Source organism: Stegostoma tigrinum, chromosome 8 (genome assembly GCF_030684315.1).
Source record: "Stegostoma tigrinum isolate sSteTig4 chromosome 8, sSteTig4.hap1, whole genome shotgun sequence".
Taxonomy (NCBI): Eukaryota; Metazoa; Chordata; class Chondrichthyes; order Orectolobiformes; family Stegostomatidae; genus Stegostoma; species Stegostoma tigrinum.
The window spans coordinates 84,030,824-84,056,060 of NC_081361.1; the positions used below are offsets into that span (position 1 = coordinate 84,030,824).

Consider the following 25,237-nt stretch of genomic DNA (forward strand, 5'->3'; position numbering starts at 1 on the left):
TTTAACTCCCCCTCCCATTCCTTAGACGACATGTCCATCATGGGCCTCCTGCAGTGCCACAACGATGCCACCCGAAGGTTGCAGGAACAGCAACTCATATCCTGCTTGGGAACCCTGCAGCCCAATGGTATCAATGTGGATTTCACAAGCTTCAAAATCTCCCCTTCCCCCACTGAATCCTAAAACCAGCCCAGCTCATCCCCACCTCCCTAACCTGTTCTTTCTCTCACCTATCCCCTCCTCCCACCTCAACCGGCACCTCTATTTCCTTCCTACTAACCTCATCCCACCCCCTTGACCTGTCCGTCCTCCCTGGACCGACCTATCCCCTCCTCACCTCCCTACCTATACTCTCCTCTACTGGTTCCACCACCACCTCTTTATCTTGTCTGTCTCCTCTCCACCTATCTTCTCCTCTATCCATCTTCTCTCCGCCTCCCCCTCTCTCCCTATTTATTTCAGAACAGTCTCCCCCTCCCCCTTTGCTGATGAAGGGTCTGGGCCCGAAACGTCAGCTTTTTGCTCCTAAGATGCTGCTTGGCCTGCTGTGCTCATCCAGCTCTACACTTTGTTATCTGTACACCTTGTTATCTCAGATTCTCCAGCATTGGCAGTTCCCACTATCTCTGAAGCAGTTCAAGGAGGCAGCTCACCACCGCCTTCTCATCAACGGCAAATAGTGATGGGAAATAAATGCTGGCCGGACAGTGATTTCCAAGTCCTGCAGGTGAATAAAACAAAGAACCGCAAAAGCCTATTTAGAGTAGCTAGGGATCTTATAATTTTAGAATTGTCATTGAGAATGAGGAAAAGGGTTAGAGTTAATAGGTGTGAGGCTGGAAAAGCACAACAGGTCAGATAGCAACTGAGAAACAGGGAAGTCAGTGTTTTGGGCCAAAGCCCTTCACTAGGATGGCATTTTCTTTTGCTGAAAGTTGTCAGAATATGTTATGGCAGAAGTAATTGCACTTTTGTAGAGAAAATTTGATAAACTTTTGAATAGAGGAGGAAACAGGACAATGGAGAGAGTGGGAGAATTGTTAATTAAAGAGCTCACTGATAGGCTCACTGCCCTAAAGGACTTCTGGCAACACTGGAAACTCTTTGCCCTGAGTGTGTCACTCTCTCATACTATATCAAGGATACAGGACAGATAACCAAATTTATCGTTCACAATATGGTAAACAGCTGCTTTCAATTGCTTCTCCAGCAGGACCTTTGCTTGCCATTGTTTACAGATTTGTTTTTGCAGAATTGCACATACACCACATGTTTATTTTGAAGGCATGTTATTTCACAAAGATCTATTCCAAGTGAATATCGTCTGCTGTGAACTCTTGATGTAGACTTTATTCTGCAATGCCACTAACTTGCTGTGTGGTTTGGTGGGAAAATCACTGAGGAGCCTTATTGTCTGAATATTTTATTGCAGAATGTGACAATACATTTGGCAAAACAGATACAGTGCACCTCCCTGAATTTGTGTGTGTGGTTTGTGGATGGGGGTGCGTTGAAAGTGGTGCTGCGAAATATGCAAATCAACTACCTACCAGTATACAATTTACATTGCATGTGCACAAATGGCCAGGATTTGCTATCCCCATTTATTACAGGCAGTGAGTGAACTAAATAGGGAACCTTAAAGCAAATGGTTATGACCCAGGATTAGTTGAGTTGGGGTGATTTTTGTGGGGCCACTACCCTTTTCCAAATTCACATGCAGTTGGGTTACCATCCCATTTGTAGGCCCTTCTGGGTCAGTTCCTGCACTGCCCCTCTGTCTAACTCAGAAATGGCGCTCATCCCTGGCCCAACCTCGCACAGACCTTGAGTTACAATGAGTTTTAACATTGTCTTTGTGATGAATGACAGAGTATTTTCGGAGCCTGTGTGACAGCTTCCAGCAGAAGACAAACTCCCAGACTTATTACCCTTTCATAAAATGTCAGGCTTCATAAACACAACCCCAACTCTGCAATGTTAATGATTTTGATCTAATCAAGCTTTAGTTTTCTTATTATGTCCCTATGAAGATTACAAATTTTGATGAAGCCCAATGTGGACTCCTTGATTTAGAAGGACTGTAACGCTGAAGTTTTACCTTTATTTCTTTACTTTTCTAATTTATACCTAAGATTTTGTACATAGGTATCTTTACACCTGAGATGGGGCCAGAAGTGTTGACTTTTTACACTTTTTGCTGTACTCATGTATCCCCGTACTTGAGGACATGTGACAATAATCCTAATTCTAATTCTGATTCTAATTCTAAATTTCAACTCCTTAGTTAACAGATTGCTTCCTGATTGAATTCTTGTGTCAGGTTAAAAAGTCAATTAATTGTAAACTAAAGCATGGCATTCTTGAGTAATAAATGTAATAAACATCAAAGACAAATCTAACATACCAAGTAGAGGATGTACAGCTTGATTACATTACAACTCAAAGCATTAATGATTTTCACGCTTAATGATTTCTGCTGTTTCCAACAGGAACAACCTAAATGTTGGAGACTGGTTTCTTGGAACCCATCTGTAATTTGGTGAATAATATTTCAGAAACAGAGCTGGCTTCTTCATGGTTTATTTTGTATCACAAACAATGTCCTAACATGGAGACACTTTATGCAATTATTAGATTGACAGGGATCAAGTTATGTCTTGTGTGATTTTGGCAACAGAAGCAGGATAATTAATACCAAATTAATTCTGTAGAATATCAGAGTAATCATGTCCCTGCTACTGGCAACTTCGGGATCTGAAGACAAATAAAAACATAAATTGGGGAGATTTTAACTTGATCATAACCAATTTGCTTGCACATTTAAAAGGAGGCCCACATTCTTTACAGACTTGTAGAGAAAATCATTAATTTAGCTGTAAATGTTCGTTTATATAGAACAAAGTTGCATAAATATACGCATATGCCATTCTGCAAACATGAATCAAAATATCTTGCAAAGTGATAAAAAATGTGAGGCTGGATGAACACAGCAGGCCCAGCAGCATCTCAGGAGCACAAAAGCTGACGTTTCGGGCCTAGACCCTTCATTAGAGAGGGGGATGGGGTGAGGAATCTGGAATAAATAGGGAGAGAGGGGGAGGCGGACCGAAGATGGACAGAGGAAAAGATAGGTGGAGAGGAGAGTATAGGTGGGGAGGTGGGGAGGGTATAGGTCAGTCCAGGGAAGACGGACAGGTCAAGGAGGTGGGATGAGGTTAGTAGGTAGGAGATGGAGGTGCGGCTTGGGGTGGGAGGAAGGGATGGGTGAGAGGAAGAACAGGTTAGGGAGGCAGAGACAGGTTGGACTGGTTTTGGGATGCAGCAGGAGGAGGGGAAGAGCTGGGCTGGTTGTGTGGTGCAGTGGGGGGAGGGGACGAACTGGGCTGGTTTAGGGATGCGGTGGGCGAAGGGAAGATTTTGAAGCTGGTGAAGTCCACATTGATACCATTGGGCTGCAGGGTTCCCAAGTGGAATATGAGTTGCTGTTCCTGCAACCTTTGGGTGGCATCATTGTGGCACTGCAGGAGGCCCATGATGGACTTGCTTTCATGTACATGGTACATTGGCGAAACCATGCAGATGTTAAAACAACAGATGAATGGACACCACGCAGCAATCGGCCGGAAGGAGCGTTCCCTCCCTATGGGAGGAACACTTCAGCTGTCCAAGGGCATTCAGCCTTGGATTTTCAGGTGAACGTCCTCCAAGGCAGACTTTGGGATATATAACAACACAGAGTCGCCGAGCAGAGGCTGATAGCCAAGTTCAGTACCCATGAGGACACCCTCAATCGGGATCTTGGGTACATGTCCCACTACAGGTGACCCCACCACAGTATACACTCTCACACACACTCTCTCACACAAACACACCCTGTCACTGACACATGCATACGTACACACAGATAGCAAAGTGTGGAGCTGGATGAACACAGCAGGCCAAGCAGCATCTCAGGAGCACAAAAGCTGACGTTTCGGGCCTAGACCCTTCATACACACACACACACACACACATTTTCTTTCTCTCTAACCCCCACACACCCACACACACAAATTTTTTTACTCTCTCTCTCTCCTTCCTCCACTCTACACACACTCTCTCCCTCTCACGAGTGCATGCGCACACATAAACACACACACACACTTTCTCTCTCTCTCATATGCACACACAAACACACACCCTTTCTCTCTCTCTCTCCCTCGCACCCCCTGCTCCCCCCCCAACTCACACACACTTACGGACAAGCATGTAAACCTATGGAGTGAAGTTGTATTTGCAAATACATTCTGTTTTATTCAAAAAGCACACGGTTTATAGACAGTCAGCCAAGGTGGTGTTTTATAAATTCCTACTTTAAAAATAAAACCAGTCTGACTCAAATCGAAATACAAACAGTTTCTAAACATGGCCTCACACCTGACATGCATTGTCTGACCTAAATGTTACCTCTTCTTTACACTGATAAAACCTTTACTTCTCTCAGAGCAGTGACTTGAAAGAAGTTTCGGGAATAACATATACATATTAGTCAATCAAAGCCTTCTAACTGATTAAAGATTTAACAGCATCCTAGGGTTTGTTTAGCACGTCCTCATCAGTTTTGTGACATGTAAACTTTTAAATATAAATTTTGTGTTCTGTGTGCTTCTTTCTCACTTTACCAGATGAAGGGGCTATGCTCGAGAACTTGTGTTTTCAACTAAACCTATTGGATTGTAACCTGGTGTCGTGTGATTTCTGACCGTACACAGAACTGAAGTGGAAATGTCCCAGTGCATGCTTATCTCTTTCATGGTGTGGATTACATTGTCAACTCAGGCGTTGCTATAGAAACTGGATCAGATTTCACAGTTGCCAAGCAATCAGTAAGTTCAATGTACATTCACTCCTAGAAAGTACAGAGGTGATGTTAAGTAAAGAACAATGGCAAGACACCAACCTGCAGATTTTTCAGATCCACTAAGTGGGAAGTTGAAGTTCCAATTTACTGTGTTAAAAATATTAGGTTTAAAACATAACTCAATTTTAAAAATGCAAACAATTGAATGGGTCAAGGAAGTAAAAATTTAAATTTCTCACAGGTAAGCCATTGAGAGAAAACAAATTACTTGCCAGCAAATATCTCACTACATTTAAGGGATTAAATTGTACTCACTATTGACACATGTTCAATGATCATTGCGATCAGCACTGCAACCTCAGCCAACAGGAAAACAGTCATGAAATTAGCACTGGAACAAGGTCTTGTAATTATATCAGCGATAGGAGGAAGTGCAGATGCTGGAGAATCCGAGATAACAAGGCGTACAGCTGGTGAACACAGCAGGCCAAGCAGGATCATAGGAGCAGGAAAACTGACGCTTCGAGCCTAGACCCTTCATCTGAAGAAGGGTCAGATAATGCTGCTTGGCCTGCTGTGTTCATCCAGCGCTACACCTTGTTATCTTGTAATTATATAGCAGTTTTCGCATGTGGGACATTCTGAGGCATTTTGCAATTCTTGTAAGGAACTACAGAAAATTGGTTTCATTAAGTAATAAAAAACTCTCAGATCATAAAAAAAATTACACACTAAGATCTTGTTGCTCTATTTTGCCCAACATCCGTTACGCCACCTTCATATTTCCACTTTTTCTTGAGTTCTCTGCCCAAACTCATATCAGATCCATAGCACAGTGTACTCCACCATGGATAGGGGAAAGATAATACTCCAACCCCTGTGGAGTTTGCACCAATCTAAAACACATGACATCCAGCCAACTTGTGCCAACGGCTCTCAGTCACTTATAGTAACTGGGGCAATACGCCCCTTTACATGTATGTTGTACCCTGAAGATGTCAATAATAATGGTAGAAGCAGTAATTTCTTTCCAACATGTATGGCCAGAAATCCTACTCTCAGATTTAGGTTTTAATGTCATGTGTCCTCAAGTACGGGGACAAGGGTACAGTGAAAAGTGTGGAATGGCACCACACACATGCCATCTTAGATACTAAGTACCTACATACAAAATCTTAATGACTCAAGTAGAAAATTTTAAAAATGTTCAGCACTACAGTCTTCTTTGAATAAAAGGAGAAAAATAAATAATTTAAAATATTAAACATCATAGTCCCTTTACTGTTACTGACTCCCATTGGAAGCATTTACAGATTGATAGTCAACCAGTCAACTATATTATGAATATACCTTTTGTGGTTATCTTAGCTTGGAGTGGGACTAGAAACCAAAGCTTCTGGGCTACCAGGCAGGCACGCTAGCCACTGCACCACAGCAGCTCCTGCCTTTGTACTTGTTGGCTGTAATACAACACTTTAATTTCACAGCACCAAGATTGATCTTTGAATAAACTGGAACTCTTTGCAGGGCTCATATTTCAAAAGTTTTTGAGATGACAGGACGCCCTGACCTAATTGAATGCTTTAACTGGTGAATTGCTGACTGTGATACATGATTTCCTCAAATGACAGATTTTGAGTCCATTACAAACTTATTCACTATGCTTCAACATGGTTGAGCACTATTTCACGCAGCATATGCATGTTTACTTTTTGTGTGTTTGTTGGTTAAAACAGCAAGTTGAAAGCAGTATCTGGGTGATTTTGGATTGCATTCACTTCTTTGCTTCCAGGTTAATGAATGGTGTTAAGTAAATACACAAATATGAAGTACATTTATCTGTACTGTGAGAGAGTGTATATGTAGCATTTTGAATCAGAATTAGTAATCCTGAAACAGTCTCATTATAGCCACACCAAATGCTAATAGGTAATTGCTATTGAGTAATATTGGTCTTAAGAACCCTTAATCATTCTTTGTAAACTTTATCAGAAGCCTTCTGTAGGGCTTTTGAAACAATACCTATTGAACAAGGTTTGAGACGTGTATTTTAGGCCTGAAAATCCTCCATAATCAACATTTAATGCACTTTCTTATAGTCTAATTTAATGAACTACTTGAATTACCTGCTCAACCCTTTTACAAGCAACACAGTTATAAGAATATAACATTGAAATTCGATACAAAAATGTAAAAAAGATATACAGAAGAGTATTGTTTCCATAGAATTGCGATGAATTTATTTAGCAGCTGAGCGATCAGACAACATGATGTTCATTTAAAACTCATTTGCGTTCCCTATTATCACATGGAACTGCTCCTGAACAAGTTCCAACAGGTCACACTTTTACTTTGCAATCAGAGCTCATGCCAAACTTTCAGTTAATTAATTGAACATTTGACTTGTCTGTTTCCGGATGATGAAACAGAAGGTAAGTAACCAGATCACATGTAAGTACTTGTCACAATACTGTACATATGGACTATTAATCTTAAACTCCATTGACTGATTTAGTACTTGGGATTCTTGTTTGAAAGACATCTTTAAACGAAGTCTGTTTTAAAATGGCTGCAGAAATAAACTGAGCAAGAGAAGTGGCCTAGTTTCTAGCAACTTCGGAAATTGAATTACCAGGTGCATGTCTGGGCAACTCTACATCTGCCCTTGTTTAAACTCTCTGAAAAATCCTAAGAATAATAAGCAACAAAATCAAAAATTGCTGGAAAATCCCAGCAGGTCTGGCAGCATCAGTGGAGAGAAAGCAGAGTTAATGTTTCAAATCCAGTGACCCTTCTTTAGACCTGCTTGTGGCTCTGAAAAGATTGTTGTATTTGCTGAATGAGATGGGGTGAGTGAGAGGAGTAACTAATAGGTGAAGATGGAGCTCAGGAAAGAGAACCATTGCTGGGCAGACAAAGGAATGGGTGAAGGTTAACCTGGGAGGATGAATAACTGCTAATGGGGTCCATTAGATAATGACAATGTGTTGGTAGTGATCTGGTGTGTGGGGATTGGGGTAAGGCAGCAGTAAAGAGATTCTTCCGAAAAAAATGCTAGTTTCAATCAGCCACAATGCTACTGGGATTTCACAGCCACAGTGAAGTGTATATTCCTTTTTCACTTTTAGATTTTAACATTCTTTCAACTGCATCTCTCCACTCCCTTGTTTTTGCATTCAAGTGTGTGTGTGTGCGTGTGTGGGCGCGCGTGCTTGCGTGCCATGGGATTCAGAATGAAGCTCTAACTTATTAAAAAGTTTTATAATTTAGTCAGATTCATAATAAAACTAACTCCGGATTTCTGTTAGCTCAATAGATCTGGTTGGAGCATTTCTTTGCATAGCTTTACATGGCAAGTACCTACCAGAGAGAGAAAGATAATTTTAAAAAGAAGTTAAAATGCTGTTATAACTATGTGAAGTGAGAGGAGAGTTTATTAACCACTCTCTCCCCCCACCCCCAAATCATAACAGCACATTATTCTATCATGTATATGGTAGCTGGTTTGATGATTTTACAATGAACTCATTGCATTTCACTCAATTAATGAAGCCTACCTAGGATCAAAGGTAGAATCACCATGAGTTAGATCCTGAGATGGAGAATTATCATGCATTAGATACTGGAAGAGATTGGGCATGCGTTAGTTCAGCCCAACAAGTCCATACCAACACTCTGAGGAGTATTCCACCCAGACTCACACCCCTACCCTATCCCTGAGTTCCCATGGCTAATCCACCTAACCTGAATATCTTTGGACTGTGGGAGGAAACTGGAGCACCCAGATGAAATCCACGCAGACACGGGGGGAATGTGCAAACTCCACACAGACAAGGGATTGATTATAAGTGAAGTTGATTCGTGCGGAATAGAGGCTAATATGAATGATGAAAATCTTCTGCCTGTCAACAACAAAGTGATTGGTTGACAGTTGACTGAACAGTTTGGGCTTTGAGGAAGACTGAGAGAAGTGAGACAGATCCAGAAGAGAAACCAGTAGATCTACAGCAGCCAAAAACTCTCCCTTAGTTCTCTGCAGCAATTAGCAGCTATTTATCCTCCCAGGTTAACCTTTACCCATTCATTTGTCTGCCCAACTATGGTTTACTCTGTCTGACCTGAGGCTGAAGCTGAACCAAGGTCCCTGGTGCTATGAGGCATTAGCACTAACCACTGAGCCACTGTGCTTTAACAGATATCAGGCTTTTACAGCACAGTGAAGGGTTTCAATGTTATGTCTAGAATACTGAATTTGATGTAAGTGTTTCCTTAAATCTATAATAATTTGTTAACTAGGATCAGAATTAAAATTAGCTCTATTGTCACATACTCACATGAGTCTCGTGAAAAGTTTACAGTTCGCCACTTACAGTGTCATGTTAGGTACCTAAGTACAGATTCTTAAATACAAATTCTTATGAAAAAAAAGGTAGAAAAATAAAGAAATTAAAACTCCAGCAATGAGTTAGGAAAAATGGAGAAATAAGTTCAAAATAACAGCCTGTCCAATCCAGACTGTACCCATCTTGAGGCGAGGAATGCTGGGAATACGAGTCCACGCTGAGGTTGGCAGTAGATTCAGCTTTATCTCATATTATATGAAGACAGAAAGAACTGCAGATACTGTAAATCAGAGACAAAATAGAAATTGCTGGAAAAGCTCAGCAGGTCTGGCAGCATCCATGGAGACAAATCAGGGTTAACATTTCAGGTAGACTGACCCTTCCTCAGAAATGATGGAAGCTGGGAACATGCACTGGTTCACCTGGAAGGTGTGTTTGGGCCCTTGGATACTAGATTCACTTTATCTGCACTTCCCAGAATCTAGTCTACTGCATTCACTCCTCACAATGTGGTCTCCTCCACACTGGGGAAACAAAGTGTAGACTGTGTGATTGTTTCGCAGAACACTTGTGTTTTGTCAACTAAAAAGACCCTAAACTTCCAGTTGCCTGCCACTTCAACACGTCGCCCTGTTCCTTGGCCAATGTCTCAGACGTGCTGCAGTGTTCCAGCGAAGCTCAGCGCAAGAGAGAAGAGCAGCACCTCATTTTCCTCCTGGGGACCCAGCAGCCTTCTGGACTCAATATCGAGTTCTAAAACTTTAGGGCTTTAGGTCTCCCATGTCCTTACCTCAACCCCAACATACCAGCCCTTGTTATCACACAGCCTGCTATTACACACCACCCTTGGTGGCCACTAACAGCCCCCAATAATAGCTATTCACCCTCCCAGCCAGATCGTTATCCACTCCTTTGTCTGTTTAAATGCTCTTCTTCCTCTTTGGGCTCAATCCCACCTATTGTTTACACCTTACCCCCTCACCCCACCCTAACTTCTCCATATATACCAACATGTTCCTAGCTACCATCAGTTCTGAGGAACGGTCACTGGACTCAAAATATTAACTCTGATTTCATTCCACAGATGCTGCCAGACTTGCTGAGCTTTTCCAGAAATTTCTATCTTTATCTCTTATTATGTTTATTTTTGGAGAACATGGGTCTAAAATTTTGAGACTTTTTGCAAAAGAATACGTTTTGAATCTTTAGTTATCGAACTGTGTTGTGATTTTTGGAGTTTCAACATCTTTCACTGATTTCAACTTCACGTCACTTGGGCATTACACCCAGAAACTGTAAAAGCCAGATACAAGGTTAACTTGTGAACACCGAGAGGCTGAGATAGAGACTGAAAGAAATTGTTGATCGTAAGAACAGAACTCCAACCTTAATAAGGTCTTTTTGGATCAGCCAGGTACAGAGGCCTGAATATCCAGTCTGTATTTGTGAATTCTGTGTTGGAGTCATGTCCAGACCAAGTCATAACTGTCATGACTCACTGGGGTAGCAGACTGGAAAGCAAACCCTACTATTCTTGAGCCTTCACCAAAGTTACAGTTTTCAAAAGAAACACACAAAATGCTCAAACTACCGAATTTTCAGGTCCAGCTTGATAGAAAATATAGGCCAGTTTCTGCATTTGATGAGAAATTTTTATTAATTATAAATAATTAGCTTCTTGTTGGAGGTAAACAATTAAACTGATTTAAGTCAACTCTACAGATTAAAACTCTAAACCTCTTGTAAACTCCCCCTTACGTACACACACATAAACAGACAAACATAAACACATGAGGAAAGCTCAAGGACAGGGGGGAAACTTGGAAAACTGTTCAGTAGCCATGAAACCTATTGAGTTGGCCCTTGCCGATCTGAAAATTCCTGTTTGACTTTCCTATTTCTGAATGCTTTTGCTGGTTTGCAGGAGGTGCAGAGGTGGCTGTTTCACTTATGAAAAGTTTCTGACTTATCCTGTTCTAGATCACAAATTACAACAACTGCTGAAGGCAAGATGACTCATTTTCTTCAGGTTTAAAGTGGCTTACTGCAGAGAACTGAGGGAGAGTTTTTGGCACTTTGGAAAAAAGAATACAGGCATGGACTATTTTCTAAACAGTGAGAAAATTCGCAAATCAGAAGTGCAAAGGGATCTGGGAGTGTTGGTCCAGGATTCTCTAAAGGTTAACTTGCAGGTAGAGTCCATAATTAAGAAAACGAATGTAATGTTGTCATTTATCTCAAGAGGGTTGGAATATAAAAGCAGCGAAGTGCTTCTGAAGCTATATAAGGCTCTAGTTAGCCCCATTTAGAATACTGTGTCCAATTTTGGGCCCCACACCTCAGGAAGGACAGACTAGCCCTGGAGCGTGTCCAGCAGAGATTCACACGGATGATCCCTGGAATGGTAGGTTTAATGTATGATGAATGGCTAAGGATCCTGGGATTCTACTCATTAGAGTTTAGAACGTTGGAGATCTAATAGAAACTTACAAGATAATGTATCAGTGATAATGGGAACTGCAGGTGCTGGAGAGTCCAAGATAATAAAATGTGAGGCTGGATGAACACAGCAGGCCAAGCAGCATCTCAGGACCACAAAAGCTGACGTTTCGGGCCTAGACCCTTCATCAGAGAGGGGGATGGGGTGAGGGTTCTGGAATAAATAGGGAGAGAGGGGGAGGTGGACCGAAGATGGAGAGAAAAGAAGATAGGTGGAGAGGAGAGTATAGGTGGGGAGGTAGGGAGGGGATAGGTCAGTCCAGGGGAAGATGGACAGGTAAAGGAGGTGGGATGAGGTTAGTAGGTGGGAGATGGAGGTGCGGCTTGGGGTGGGAGGAAGGGATGGGTGAGAGGAAGAACAGGTTAGGGAAGCAGAGACAGGTTGGACTGGTTTTGGGATGCAGTGGGTGGAGGGGAAGAGCTGGGCTAGTTGAGTGATGCAGTGGGGGGAGGGGACGAACTGGGCTGGTTTTGGGATGCGGTGGGGGAAGGGGAGATTTTGAAGCTGGTGAAGTCCACATTGATACCATTGGGCTGCAGGGTTCCCAAGCGGAATATGAGTTGCTGTTCCTGCATCATTGTGGCACTGCAGGAGGCCCATGATGGACATGTCATCTAAAGAATGGGAGGGGGAGTGGAAATGGTTTGTGACTGGGAGGTGCAGTTGTTTATTGCAAACCAAGCGGAGGTGTTCTGCAAAGCGGTCCCCAAGCCTCCGCTTGGTTTCCCCAATGTAGAGGAAGCCACACCGAGTACAATGGATGCAGTATACCACATTGGCAGATGTGCAGGTTAACCTCTGCTTAATATGGAAAGTCATCTTGGGGCCTGGGATAGGGGTGAGGGAGGAGGTGTGGGGGCAAGTGTAGCATTTTCTGCGGTTGCAGGGGAAGGTGCCGGGTGTGGTGGGGTTGGAGGGCAGTGTGGCGCGAACAAGGGAGTCACGGAGAAAGTGTTCTCTCCGGAAAGCAAACAAGGGTGGGGGTGGAAAAATGTCTTGGGTGGTGGTGTCGGATTGTAGATGGCGGAAGTGTCGGAGGATGATACGTTGTATCCGGAGGTTGGTGGGGTGGTGTGTAAGAACGAGGGGGATCCTCTTATGGCGGTTGTGGCGGGGATGGGGTGTGAGGGATGTGTTGCGGGAAATACGGGAGACGCGTTCAAGGGCGTTGTCGACCACTGTGGGAGGAAAGTTGCGGTCCTTGAAGAACTTGGACATCTGGGATGTGCGGGAGTGGAATGCCTCATCGTGGGAGCAGATGCGGCGGAGGTGGAGGAATTGGGAATAGGGGATGGAATTTTTGCAGGAGGGTGGGTGGGAGGAGGTGTATTCTAGGTAACTGTGGGAGTCGGTGGGCTTGAAATGGGCATCAGTTACAAGTGGAGCTCGAACAGTTCATCCACTTCACCAACACCTTCCACCCCAACCTTTAGTTCACCTGGGCCATCTCCAGCACATCCCTCACCTTCCTGGACCTCTCAGTCTCCATCTCAGGCAACCAGCTTGTAACTGATGTCCATTTCAAGCCCACCGACTCCCACAGCTACCTAGAATACACCTCCACCCACCCACCCTCCTGCAAAAATTCCATCCCCTATTCCCAATTCCTCCGCCTCCGCCGCATCTGCTCCCACGATGAGGCATTCCACTCCCGCACATCCCAGATGTCCAAGTTCTTCAAGGACCGCAAATTTCCCCCCACAATAGTCGAGAACGCCCTTGACCGCGTCTCCCGCTTTTCCTGCAACACATCCCTCACACCCCGCCCCCGCCACAACCGCCCAAAGAGGATCCCCCTCGTTCTCACACACCACCCCACCAACCTCCGGATACAACGCATCATCCTCCGACACTTCCGCCATCTACAATCCGACACCACCACCCAAGACATTTTTCCATCCCCACCCTTGTCTGCTTTCCGGAGAGACCACTTTCTCCGTGACTCCCTTGTTCGCGCCACACTGCCCTCCAACCCCATCACACCTGGCACCTTCCCCTGCAACCGCAGGAAATGCTACACTTGCCCCCACACCTCCTCCCTCACCCCAATCCCAGGCCCCAAGATGACTTTCCATATTAAGCAGAGTTTCACCTGCACATCTGCCAATGTGGTATACTGCATCCATTGTACTCGGTGTGGCTTCCTCTACATTGGGGAAACCAAGCGGAGGATTGGGGACCGCTTTGCAGAACACCTCCGCTTGGTTTGCAATAAACAACTGCACCTCCCAGTCACAAACCATTTCCACTCCCACTCCCATTCTTTAGATGACATGTCCATCATGGGCCTCCTGCAGTGCCACAATGATGCAGGAACAGCAACTCATATTCCGCTTGCGAACCCTGCAGCCCAATGGTATCAATGTGGACTTCACCAGCTTCAAAATCTCCCCTTCCCTCACCGCATCCCAAAACCTGCCCAGTTCGTCCCCTCCCCCCACTGCATCACACAACCAGCCCAGCTCTTCCCCTCCACCCACTGCATCCCAAAACCAGTCCAACCTGTCTCTGCCTCCCTAACCTGTTCTTCCTCTCACCCATCCCTTCCTCCCACCCCAAGCCGCACCTCCATCTCCTACCTACTAACCTCATCCCACCTCCTTGACCTGTCCGTCTTCCCTGGACTGACCTATCCCCTCCCTCCCTCCCCACCTATGCTCTCCTCTCCACCTATCTTCTTTTCTCTCCATCTTTGGTCCGCCTCTCCCTCTCTCCCTATTTATTCCAGAACCCGCACCCCATCCCCCTCTCTGATGAAGGGTCTAGGCCTGAAACGTCAGCTTTTGTGGTCCTGAGATGCTGCTTGGCCTGCTGTGTTCATCCAGCCTCACATTTTATTAACTTACAAGATAATACATGGTTTAGAAAGGGTGGACACTAGGAAGTTGTTTCTGTTAGGCAGGGAGACTAGGACCCATGGGCACAGCTTTAAAATTAGAGGGGGTAAATTTAAAACTGAAATGAGGAGACATCTCTTCAGCCAGAGCGTGGTGGGCTTGTGGAATTCATTGCCGCAGAGTGCAGGGGAGGCCGGGATGTTGGATGCCTCCATGGCAGAGATCGACAAATTCTTGATCTCAAAAGGAATCAAGGGCTATGGGGAGAGTGCAGCAAAGTGGTGTTGAGATGCCCATCAGCCATGATTTCAATGGCGGAGTGGACTTGATGGGCTGAATGGCCTTACTTCCACTCCTATGTCTTATGGTCTTATGGCTGCTGTAGACATACTGGTTTCTCTTCTGGGTCTGACTCGCCTCTCTCAGTTTTCCTCACAGGCCACACTGTTCAGCCATCTGTCAACCAATCACATTGTCGTTGACAGCCAGAAGATCTTTATCAGTCACATTGGCCTCTAGTCCACACAAATCAACTTCATTTATAATCAACCCCTTGGCTCCAGTTTGTCTGCACATTGCTGGAAGACACAGCTACATCAGGATTCACAAAAAGTTTCAAGTTCCTTTCTTTCCAAAACACACAGCAATCCTTCTAAGTCCTTGGATCCCAAACAGTTTTTCCTCATTTCAGTCCACAGTTCTAAACTAAAAAAGACGTTGTTGTGCAGCATTCAATGAAAATGGTTGAAAAAGCAGAGTTTGGTTCCCTCTCAGGACTGATCGTCTTAGGGAGGAGGTGAGAACTTGGTCTGGACTGTCATTTTTTAAAATGACCAATAGGCTTTAGTGACCTTGCCACTGGCTGAAGGAATAGAGTAAACAGGAAAGCAAAGAACCAGCAGCAGGACTCTCATTCTTACTTGCTCTGCTCAACTGTTGACAATTTTGTGCCATTGCATGAGCATCTCAGTTGAACTGTTCTATGGTTTAGAAGACAGCCTGGGATAGCAGGTGGTGGTGGTGCTGGTGAAGGTGGCTATCAATGAGTTTTACTGACCCTCTCTCGAGAAAAAGGGGACTTTTGGGGGAGGGGGGTCTTATAGGGAGAAGGGGCGGGATAGAAAGGATTCTTCAACCCAGTGTAAACCATAGATTACATTCCATGTAAATACTGTAAAAATGTCTTGTTTGGTGTTCATTTACCTTTGTGTTTGTAATGACCTGATAACAGTGGAATAAAGAATCCCTGCTTCATGATGAGATAATGGGAACTGCAGATGCTGGAGAATCCAAGATAATAAAGTGTGAGGCTGGATGAACACAGCAGGCCAAGCAGCATCTCAGGAGCACAAAAGCTGACGTTTCGGGCCGAGACCATTCATCAGAGAGGGGGATGGGGTGAGGGTTCTGGAATAAATAGGGAGAGAGGGGGAGGCGGATCAAAGATGGATAGAGGAGAAGATAGGTGGAGAGGAGAGTATCGGTGGGGAGGCAGGGAGGGGATAGGTCAGTCCAGGGAAGACGGACAGGTCAAGGAGGTGGGATGAGGTTAGTAGGTAGGAAATGGAGGTGCGGCTTGGGGTGGGAGGAAGGGATGGGTGAGAGGAAGAACCGGTTAGGGAGGCAGAAACAGGTTGGACTGGTTTTGGGATGCAGTGGGTGGAGGGGAAGAGCTGGGCTGGTTGTGTGGTGCAGTGGGGGGAGGGGACGAACTGGGCTGGTTTTGGGATGCAGTAGGGGAAGGGGAGATTTTGAAACTGGTGAAGTCCACATTGATACCATTAGGCTGCAGGGTTCCCAGGCGGAATATGAGTTGCTGTTCCTGCAACCTTCGGGTGGCATCATTGTGGCACTGCCAGAGGCCCATGACGGACATGTCATCTAAAGAATGGGAGGGGGAGTGGAGATCGTTTGCGACTGGGAGGTGCAGTTGTTTGTTGCGAACTGAGCGCAGGTGTTCTGCAAAGCGGTCTCCAAGCCTCCGCTTGGTTTCCCCAATGTAGAGGAAGCCACACCGAGTACAATGGATGCAGTATACCACATTGGCAGATGTGCAGGTGAACCTCTGCTTAATGTGGATCATCATCTTGGGGCCTGGGATAGGGGTGAGGGAGGAGGTGTGGGGGCAAGTGTAGCATTTCCTGCGGTTGCAGGGGAGGTGCCGGGTGTGGTGGGGTTGGAGGGCAGTGTGGAGCGAACAAGGGAGTCACGGAGAGAGTGGTCTCTCTGGAAAGCAGACAGGGGTGGGGATGGAAAAATGTCTTGGGTGGTGGTGTCGGATTGTAGATGGCGGAAGTGTCGGAGGATGATGCGTTGTATCCGGAGGTTGGTGGGGTGGTGTGTGAGAACGAGGGGGATCATCTTAGGGCGGTTGTGGCACCTTTGTCTCCCTACAACCACACATCAACGAATACCAGTCACGATTGGACATAGAGCAGTTTTTCCGCCGCCTTCGCCTCCACGCCTACTTCTTCAACCGGGAGCCCAACCCTCCCTCCACTGACCCCTTCACCCGCTTCCAACACAAGTCCTCCTCCTGGACTCCTACCCTCCCTCGACCTCTTCATCTCCAACTGCCGTCGAGACATTAACCGCCTCAACCTCTCCACCCCTCTCATCCACTCCAACCTCTCCCCTGCAGAACGGGCAGCCCTCCGCTCCCTCCGCTCCAACCCCAACCTCACCATCAAACCCGCAGACAAGGGTGGCGCGGTGGTAGTATGGCGCACTGACCTCTACATCACCGAGGCCAGACGCCAACTCTCCGACACCACCTCCTACCTCCCCCTCGATCATGACCCCACACCCGAGCACCAAACCATCATCTCCAACACCATTCATGACCTCATCACCTCAGGGGGCCTCCCACCCACAGCCTCCAACCTCATTGTTCCCCAACCCCGTACGGCCCGTTTCAATCTCCTTCCCAAAATCCACAAATCTGCCTGCCCTGGTCGATCCATCGTCTCAGCCTGCTCCTGCCCCACCGAACTCATCTCCACCTATCTGGACTCCATTTTCTCCCCTTTGGTCCAGGAACTCCCTACCTACGTCCGTGACACCACCCATGCCCTCCACCTCCTCCAGGACTTCCAATTCCCTGGCCCCTAACACCTCATCTTCACCATGGACGTCCAGTCCCTATACACCTGCATTCCGCATGCAGATGGCCTCAAGGCCCTCCGTTTCTTCCTGTCCCGCAGGCCCGACCAGTCCCCCTCCACCGACACCCTCATCCGCCTAGCTGAACTCGTCCTCACCCTCAACAACTTCTTTTTTGACTCCTCCCACTTCCTACAGACTAAGGGGGTGGCCATGGGCACCGGCATGGGCCCTCGCTATGCCTGCCTCTTTGTAGGTTACGTGGAACAGCCCCTCTTCCGCACCTACACAGGCCCCAAACCCCACCTCTTCCTCCGGTACATTGATGACTGTATCGGCACCGCCTCTTGCTCCCCAGAGGAGCTTGAACAGTTCATCCACGTCACCAACACCTTCCACCCCAACCTTCAGTTCACCTGGGCCATCTCCAGCACATCCCTCACCTTCCTGGACCTCTCAGTCTCCATCTCAGGCAACCAGCTTGTAACTGATGTCCATTTCAAGCCCACTGACTCCCACAGCTACCTAGAATACACCTCCTCCCACTCACCCTCCTGCAAAAATTCCATCCCCTATTCCCAATTCCTCCGCCTCCGCCGCATCTGCTCCCACGATAAGACATTCCACTCCCACACATCCCAGATGTCCAAGTTCTTCAAGGACCGCAACTTTTCCCCCACAGTGATCGAGAACGCCCTTGACCACGTCTCCCACATTTCCCGCAACACATCCCTCACACCCCGCCCCCGCCACAACCGCCCTAAGAGGATCCCCCTCGTTCTCACACACCACCCCACCAACCTCCGGATACAACGCATCATCCTCCGACACTTCCGCCATCTACAATCTGACCCCACCACCCAAGGCATTTTTCCATCCCCACCCCGTCTGCTTTCCGGAGAGACCACTCTCTCCGTGACTCCCTTGTTCGCGCCACACTGCCCTCCAACCCCAACACACCCGGCACTTCCCCTGCAACCGCAAGAAATGCTACACTTGCCCCCACACCTCCTCCCTCACTCCTATCTCAGGCCCCAAGATGACATTCCATATTAAGCAGAGGTTAACCTGCACATCTGCCAATGTGGTATACTGCATCCACTGTACCCGGTGTGGCTTCCTCTACATTGGGGAAACCAAGCGGAGGCTTGGGGACCGCTTTGCAGAACACCTCCGCTCAGTTCGCAACAAACAACTGCACCTCCCAGTCGCAAACGATTTCCACTCCCCCTCCCATTCTTTAGATGACATGTCCATCATGGGCCTCCTGCAGTGCCACAATGATGTCACCCGAAGGTTGCAGGAACAGCAACTCATATTCCGCTTGCGAACCCTGCAGCCCAATGGTATCAATGTGGACTTCACCAGTTTCAAGATCTCCCCTTCCCCCACCGCATTCCTAAACCAGCCCAGTTCGTCCCCTTCCCCCACTGCACCACACAACCAGCCCAGCTCTTCCCCTCCACCCACTGCATCCCAAAACCAGTCCAACCTGTCTCTGCCTCCCCAACCTGTTCTTCCTCTCATCCATCCCTTCCTCCCACCCCAAGCCGCACCCCCATCTACCTACTAACCTCAGCCCACCTCCTTGACGTGTCCGTCTTCCCTGGACTGACCTATCCCCTCCCTACCTCCCCACCTATACTCTCGCCACCTATCTTCTTTTATCTCCATCTTTGGTCCGCCTCCCCCTCTCTCCCTATTTATTCCAGAACCCTCACCCCATCCCCCTCTCTGATGAAGGGTCTAGGCCCGAAACGTCAGCTTTTGTGCTCCTGAAATGCTGCTTGGCCTGCTGTGTTCATCCAGCCTCACATTTTATTATCCTGCTTCATGATGTTTAGGCTGTCCATGTGTTCAAATCTCAAGTTATAATGATCTTTTAAATCAACAGCTCCTATCGAGAGCAACTGACCACTATGCTTCTCAACAGCTGTGCAATAATGAGGCCCAGACACTTTGCTTATCACATTATCCTTAAAAATGTAATTCCATTCTGTCAGCAAGCTTAGCAGCCACTTAACTATAAGTGTGTAAGCTACTAACTGGAGGTAATGTTCCTAACTTTAGGCAGAACAGTCTAGGTTGAAATCCCACCTACTACAGTGCTACCTCCTAACATTCCTGAGTCGGTTTATTTTAAAAGACATAGCTGCCTGTTACATAGAAGGTTGGTGTAGCTTTTGCCTAATGTTTTTAGAGTCCACCTAACATCCCCTCTATTAGTAACATAAGTGCAACATGAAAAAATAGTAATGTTTTTAAACAACTCTAAAATATTATTGCAAGGTGATCAGAGATAATGGGAACTGCAGATGCTGGAGAATCCAAGACAATAAAGTGTGAAGCTGGATGAACACAGCAGGCCAAGCAGCATCTCAGGAGCACAAAAGCTGACGTTTCGGGCCCAGACCCTTCTGATGAACTTTGTTATCATTATTGCAAGGTGTAGAATTTCTATTTGCCTGTTACAGAATACACACTGTCTCCCAGAAAGAACACTCCCACTTACCTAAGTGCACATAGCTTGGGTGCAGGTGGCCGTGGCTAAGAGTAAGAGCTCCCTGAAATATATTGCTGGAGTTCAATCGTCTAATCTGCACTGGTCAACCAACATGACACACACTCTGGTTCTTGTCCAGAGATAGTAAGAATGGCCATTGCTGGAGTCTGAGATAACACAGTGTGGAGCTGGAGGAACACTGAGAGCCAGGCAGCATCAGAGGAACAGGAAAGTTGATGTTTCGGGTCATCCCTCCTTCAGTAATCGGGGAGAGGGAAGGGAGCTCAGAAATAAATAGAGAAAGGAGGGATGGGACTGGGTAAGATAGGCGGGACGGCGATAGGTGAGTGCAGGTAGGGAGTGGTGGGGATTGATCAGTGAGGTGGGCGGAGCAGATAGGTGGAAGAAATGATGGACAGGTTGTATCAGGTCAAGGAGGTGGGGATGAGAGGGAGGGTTGGTCATGGGATGAGGCTGGGGGTGGGGAGATTTTGAAACTGGTAAAATCCACAACTCTGTATCTGTTGGCATCAATACACTGAAAGATAAATAATCAATTATTGCAGAGTCTAAAATCACAGCTATTTGTTTGTCTAGAGTAGGGAAGTTATTAGGCTGGAGAACTTGACCTAGATTTTTAAACAGCTCCAGACACATGACTGGAGACAGCTGGGCAGAAAAAATCAGAATGAGACTGTGGAGAGCAGTTTGCTGACACATTCCTGTCTCCAGGCCCATTTCAAGAGGCCAGCTTGGAAATGTTATAACCATGACAGGTCATAATTTTACGTTAAGGAGTGGCAGATTTAAAACAGAGATGAGGAGGAATTCTCTCAAAGGGCTGTGAACCTATGAATTCACTACCCAGACGAGAGTGAATGCCAGAACACTGAATAAATTTAAGGAGGAGATCAGAGATAATGGGAACTGCAGATGCCAGAGAATCCAAGATAACAAAGTGTGGAGCTGGATAAACACAGCAGGCCAAGCAGCATCTTAGGAGCAGTAAAGCTGACATTTCAGGCCTGGATCCTTCATCAGAAAAGGAGGAGATCCACAGGTTTTCAATTAGGAATGTGTTGAAGGGTTATGAGGAGCGGGCAGGAAAGTGGCGTTGAAACTGAGATGAGATCAGCCGCGATTATAAAAATGATGGAGCAGGCTCGAGGGACTGAACTGCCAGTTCCTGCCCCTAGTTCTTACATTCCTAACCACTTACCCTCAGCCAACCTAGAAAAATAAGCAAGAAAGGTAGCTCAGTTAGTAGCTTGTCCTCTTAGAGTCACAGTGGTTCCAAGTTTAAGCACCAGGCTCCAGAAGGGGCAGAGATGTAGTGGTGAGATTGCATCAGTAACCTAATGGCTCAGGTGGAATGGCTGGGGGCATGTGTTTAAATCTCACCTTGGTAGCTGATGGAATTTACACATCTCAAATGTAAAAGTAGCCTCACTGGCTGCAGAAGTTTGAGCACTGGGCTTTGGGACTCAAGCAGCAGCTGGAAACAAGGCTTTGCAAATTTGAGGTTCTGTAAGGATAAAATAATTAGGGAGGTGGTCACATCATAATTAAAGAGCACACATGCAGGGAGGACATAGGTAATGCAGGATTCCCTTGTACCTAGCTTGTTGCTAATCAGTTTTCCATTTTCGTAAGGAATTCATTTATTGGAATTCTTTAAAGGAGTAACAAGTGCTGAGGGAAAAGGAAAGCCATGGATGTGCTACTTGGATTTCAAGAAGATGAGTGACAAGTTTCCTCATAAAAATTATTGTGCAAAGTTGAAGCTCATGATGTGTAGGCTTACATAGTAGGGTAGATAGAAGATTAGCTGGCTAGCAGAAAGCAGGAAGCATTCATAATGGGGTCTTTTTCAGATTGTTGGGACATGATGATTTGAGACCCTCAGAAGTGTGTACAGAATTAGCCCCTACACCTTATCTTTTTACATTAACATTTATGACTTAGATAAGGTGTAGGGGCTAAATTTGCAGATCACACAAAAATAGGAAAGAAATTGTGTTATGAAGAGGATATAACAAGGTACAGACTGATATTGATAGATTACATGACTGGGCAAAAAGCAGCAAGATGGAATAAATTGTGGGGAGAAATGAAATTATTCACTTTGACAGGAAGAATTAAAAAGCAGAGAGTTATGTAACCAGTGAGGCACCGTAGAATCCTGAGGTGCAGAGGGATCTAGGTGATCTACTGCATGAGTCAAAAGGAATTATTATAAAGGTACAACAAATGATTAAGAAGGCTCATGAAATACTATCCTTTATCCTAAAAAAATTATGAAAGCAAGTTGTTATGCTTCCATTATACAGGGTATTTGTGAGAGCACATCTCAAATACTTCAGGAAGGATGTGAATGGAGTTGTTGGTTATGTTTTGCTGAGTTGACTGGTTTTCCTGCAAACTTCTAGGTGACATTGTCCATGCTGTGTAGCCTCCATTGAAGAGCTGTTATGTACTGCTCTGAATTTATGTATTCTGGTCTGTCACGGTAGGCAGTCTTGCTTCTGGTTTTGTAGACACTGCATGCCCAACACACTGGCCACCCCCACCCCCCCATGTTAGAAATGTATCAGAACTCCTACAACCTTTTGGAATAAGGGTACATAATGTGGGGCAAAAATGTGGAAATTATATTGGATTACTTTCACTGAACCTTTGGGACTCCAGAAACCATGGGCAGCAACTGAACCAGGAAAAGGCTGGTTGGGACAGACTGGGTAATGTGCAAGCCCAGGGCCAGATGTCTGGAACAGGAAAGGAGCAGGCAGGCTGATGTTTCGCTCCTCTGATGCTGCCTGGCTTGCTGTGTTCATCCTGCTCTACACCGTGTTATCTCAGACTCTCTAACATCTGCAGTTCCTACTATCTCTGTCTGGAACAGGAGTTAGCTTGCAGAAATTGAATGGAGGATCCCCATTCATGCCTCAGTTTAAAACAACAGAAGCCAGACTGCAGGAAACAAACCACTTCAACAACAAATCCAGACCTTTTGGAGCGTACAGCTATATCAGAGACACAAATCCATTTAATTTTCCACACTGAACATTCCACACCATTGTGCTACATGCAAACCGGCTCCACCTATGGATGTAAGGACATTTACTACATTATTCAAACCTGAACGAATACGCAGACAAGGGTATTCCAAAACCATTCACCTTAATTGAAAAACCATTCACACCTACTCCAGTGCTCAGGAAGCCCATTCAGCCCTGACAGGAGGAACGATGGCTCAACAGATTTGGTGGGAGATAAGGGGGTCTGCAGTTGGGTACAACTGGAAACCCAGAGACCAGCGCAGCAGAGAGAAAGCGAAAGAAAGAGAAACAGAGTGATCCATCCCTGTGATACCAGCAACGTGCTCCGATTCCAACGCGGTATGTGCTCTGAGGTGGGGTCCACAAGAAGACTATGAGAATCCGAGTGAGAAGCAGGCCTCGCTCATAAAGGAAAATAGCCCTTGCAACTACTGAATACCAGCATCTAACTACGAACCTCTCCTCGATGCCCAAAGGCAACTGAAAGTATCCAGAGACACAAGATACTGACCGGGACAATGCCAGCAACATCCATCACCATCCAAGACAACAACACACTCTACAAGGACCACCAGAAGAGAAAAAAAGACCCTAGAAACTCACTGGTCTGGTCCCACCTGTCTAACTGCATCAGCGGGCACCACTAGACTGTTACCAGCTCTTGCAGCCCTTCGCAGAGCCGCAGCTACAGTAAGAGACTATGGAGAAGAGCCAGTCAAAATTGCGTTTTCACACCAAGGGTGACCCTAAAGCCATCGAGACCCTCTAACCCAGTTTGGCAAGTCTTAGATAGGGGAAGGGGTGGGTGGTGTTCAGGGACTAATGGTGTAGGGCACCCCTCACTAATGGAAGCGGAATAGGTCAGCAGGTACCCTCTCTCACTCTCTCTCTCCCCCCCTCCCGTTCTCTCTCTCTCTCCCGCTGTTAGCATAAGTAACAGCCACCCACTGTATCTATTTATCCATTGTATAAAGTCTTGGCTGTAAGGCTTAACTGGGGATCAAGTTAACTGGGAGTCAGGTCTCAGACAGAGATGTGATAATGGGAACTGCAGATGCTGGAGAATCCAAGATAATAAAATGTGAGGCTGGATGAACACAGCAGGCCAAGCAGCATCTCAGGAGCACAAAAGCTGACGTCTCGGGCCTAGACCCTTCATCAGAGCAGTCTCTGATGAAGGGTCTAGGCCCGAAACGTCAGCTTTTGTGCTCCTGAGCTGCTGCTTGGCCTGCTGTGTTCATCCAGCTTCACACTTTGTTATCTCAGACAGAGATGTGTGGGTTTTTATTTGATATTCCTTTCCTTGTTTTCTGTAATATATTAAATTTTGCTTGTTTGTTCAATAAAATCAGAATTTTCTTTCCCTCTGAAGCATCTGTCCCCTGTGTTTTCCACCTTACAACATTCCATACATAAGCCCAGTGCCAGAACCAGGGAGCTGGTGATCAGTAAACCAGGCAGCACTCCCTACAGACAGCACACAAACCAACAGCCACACTTCGCCAGTTCCCCTCAAAGATGAAAGACCTCACAATGAGCAGGACGAATGTGATGTATGAAATACCATGCAGCAACTGCAAGAAACACCACATTGGATAGATAGACAGGAAACTCACCAAGATACATGAATACCGATTTGCAGCAAAACTGAATGACCAACCCTCGTTTCAATACACTCTGACATTGGTGTCCTTCTGGGACAAAGCTATAGTACTAGGACAAGTGAGACAGAGACGAGCATGAGAATTTCTGGAGGCCTGGTTTTCAACCACCGATGCAATTAACACACATATTGAAATAGACCCTATCTACATACCGCTACACTACAAAACCAGAAACAAGACTGCGCACCATGACAGACTGGGCCATATAAATTCAGATCAGGACGGAACAACAGTACTTCAATGGACGCTACACAGTGCTGACCATGTCACTAAGAAGGGAGAAATGTTTGCATGAAAACCAGTGACCTTGTTGAACCACCCCAACAACTCCAACCACAACCTGAGCTACAGATCTTCGTTAAAACATGAAGGATGTGAATGCACCA

At 46.0% G+C, this 25,237-nt stretch overlaps 1 protein-coding gene across 5 annotated transcripts in view; it reads right to left on the reverse strand.

The window, feature by feature from the left end:
- The window catches only part of LOC125456346 (choline transporter-like protein 3), a 195,778-nt gene that overhangs the window by 109,726 nt on the left and 60,815 nt on the right, over window positions 1–25,237 (reverse strand). The window contains exon 1 of one of the 5 annotated variants that reach the window (XM_059648058.1): window positions 20,138–20,370. The exons of 3 other annotated variants lie outside the window; for them this stretch is intronic. Coding sequence is in view for 1 of the 2 variants with exons in the window: in XM_059648050.1 (XP_059504033.1) it covers window positions 5,159–5,182 (24 nt within the window). In the remaining variant the exon portion in view is untranslated. Of the gene's footprint in view, window positions 1–5,158; window positions 5,198–20,137; window positions 20,371–25,237 lie in introns of those variants that run through there. One more of the 5 variants, XM_059648050.1, reaches the window with a different exon arrangement.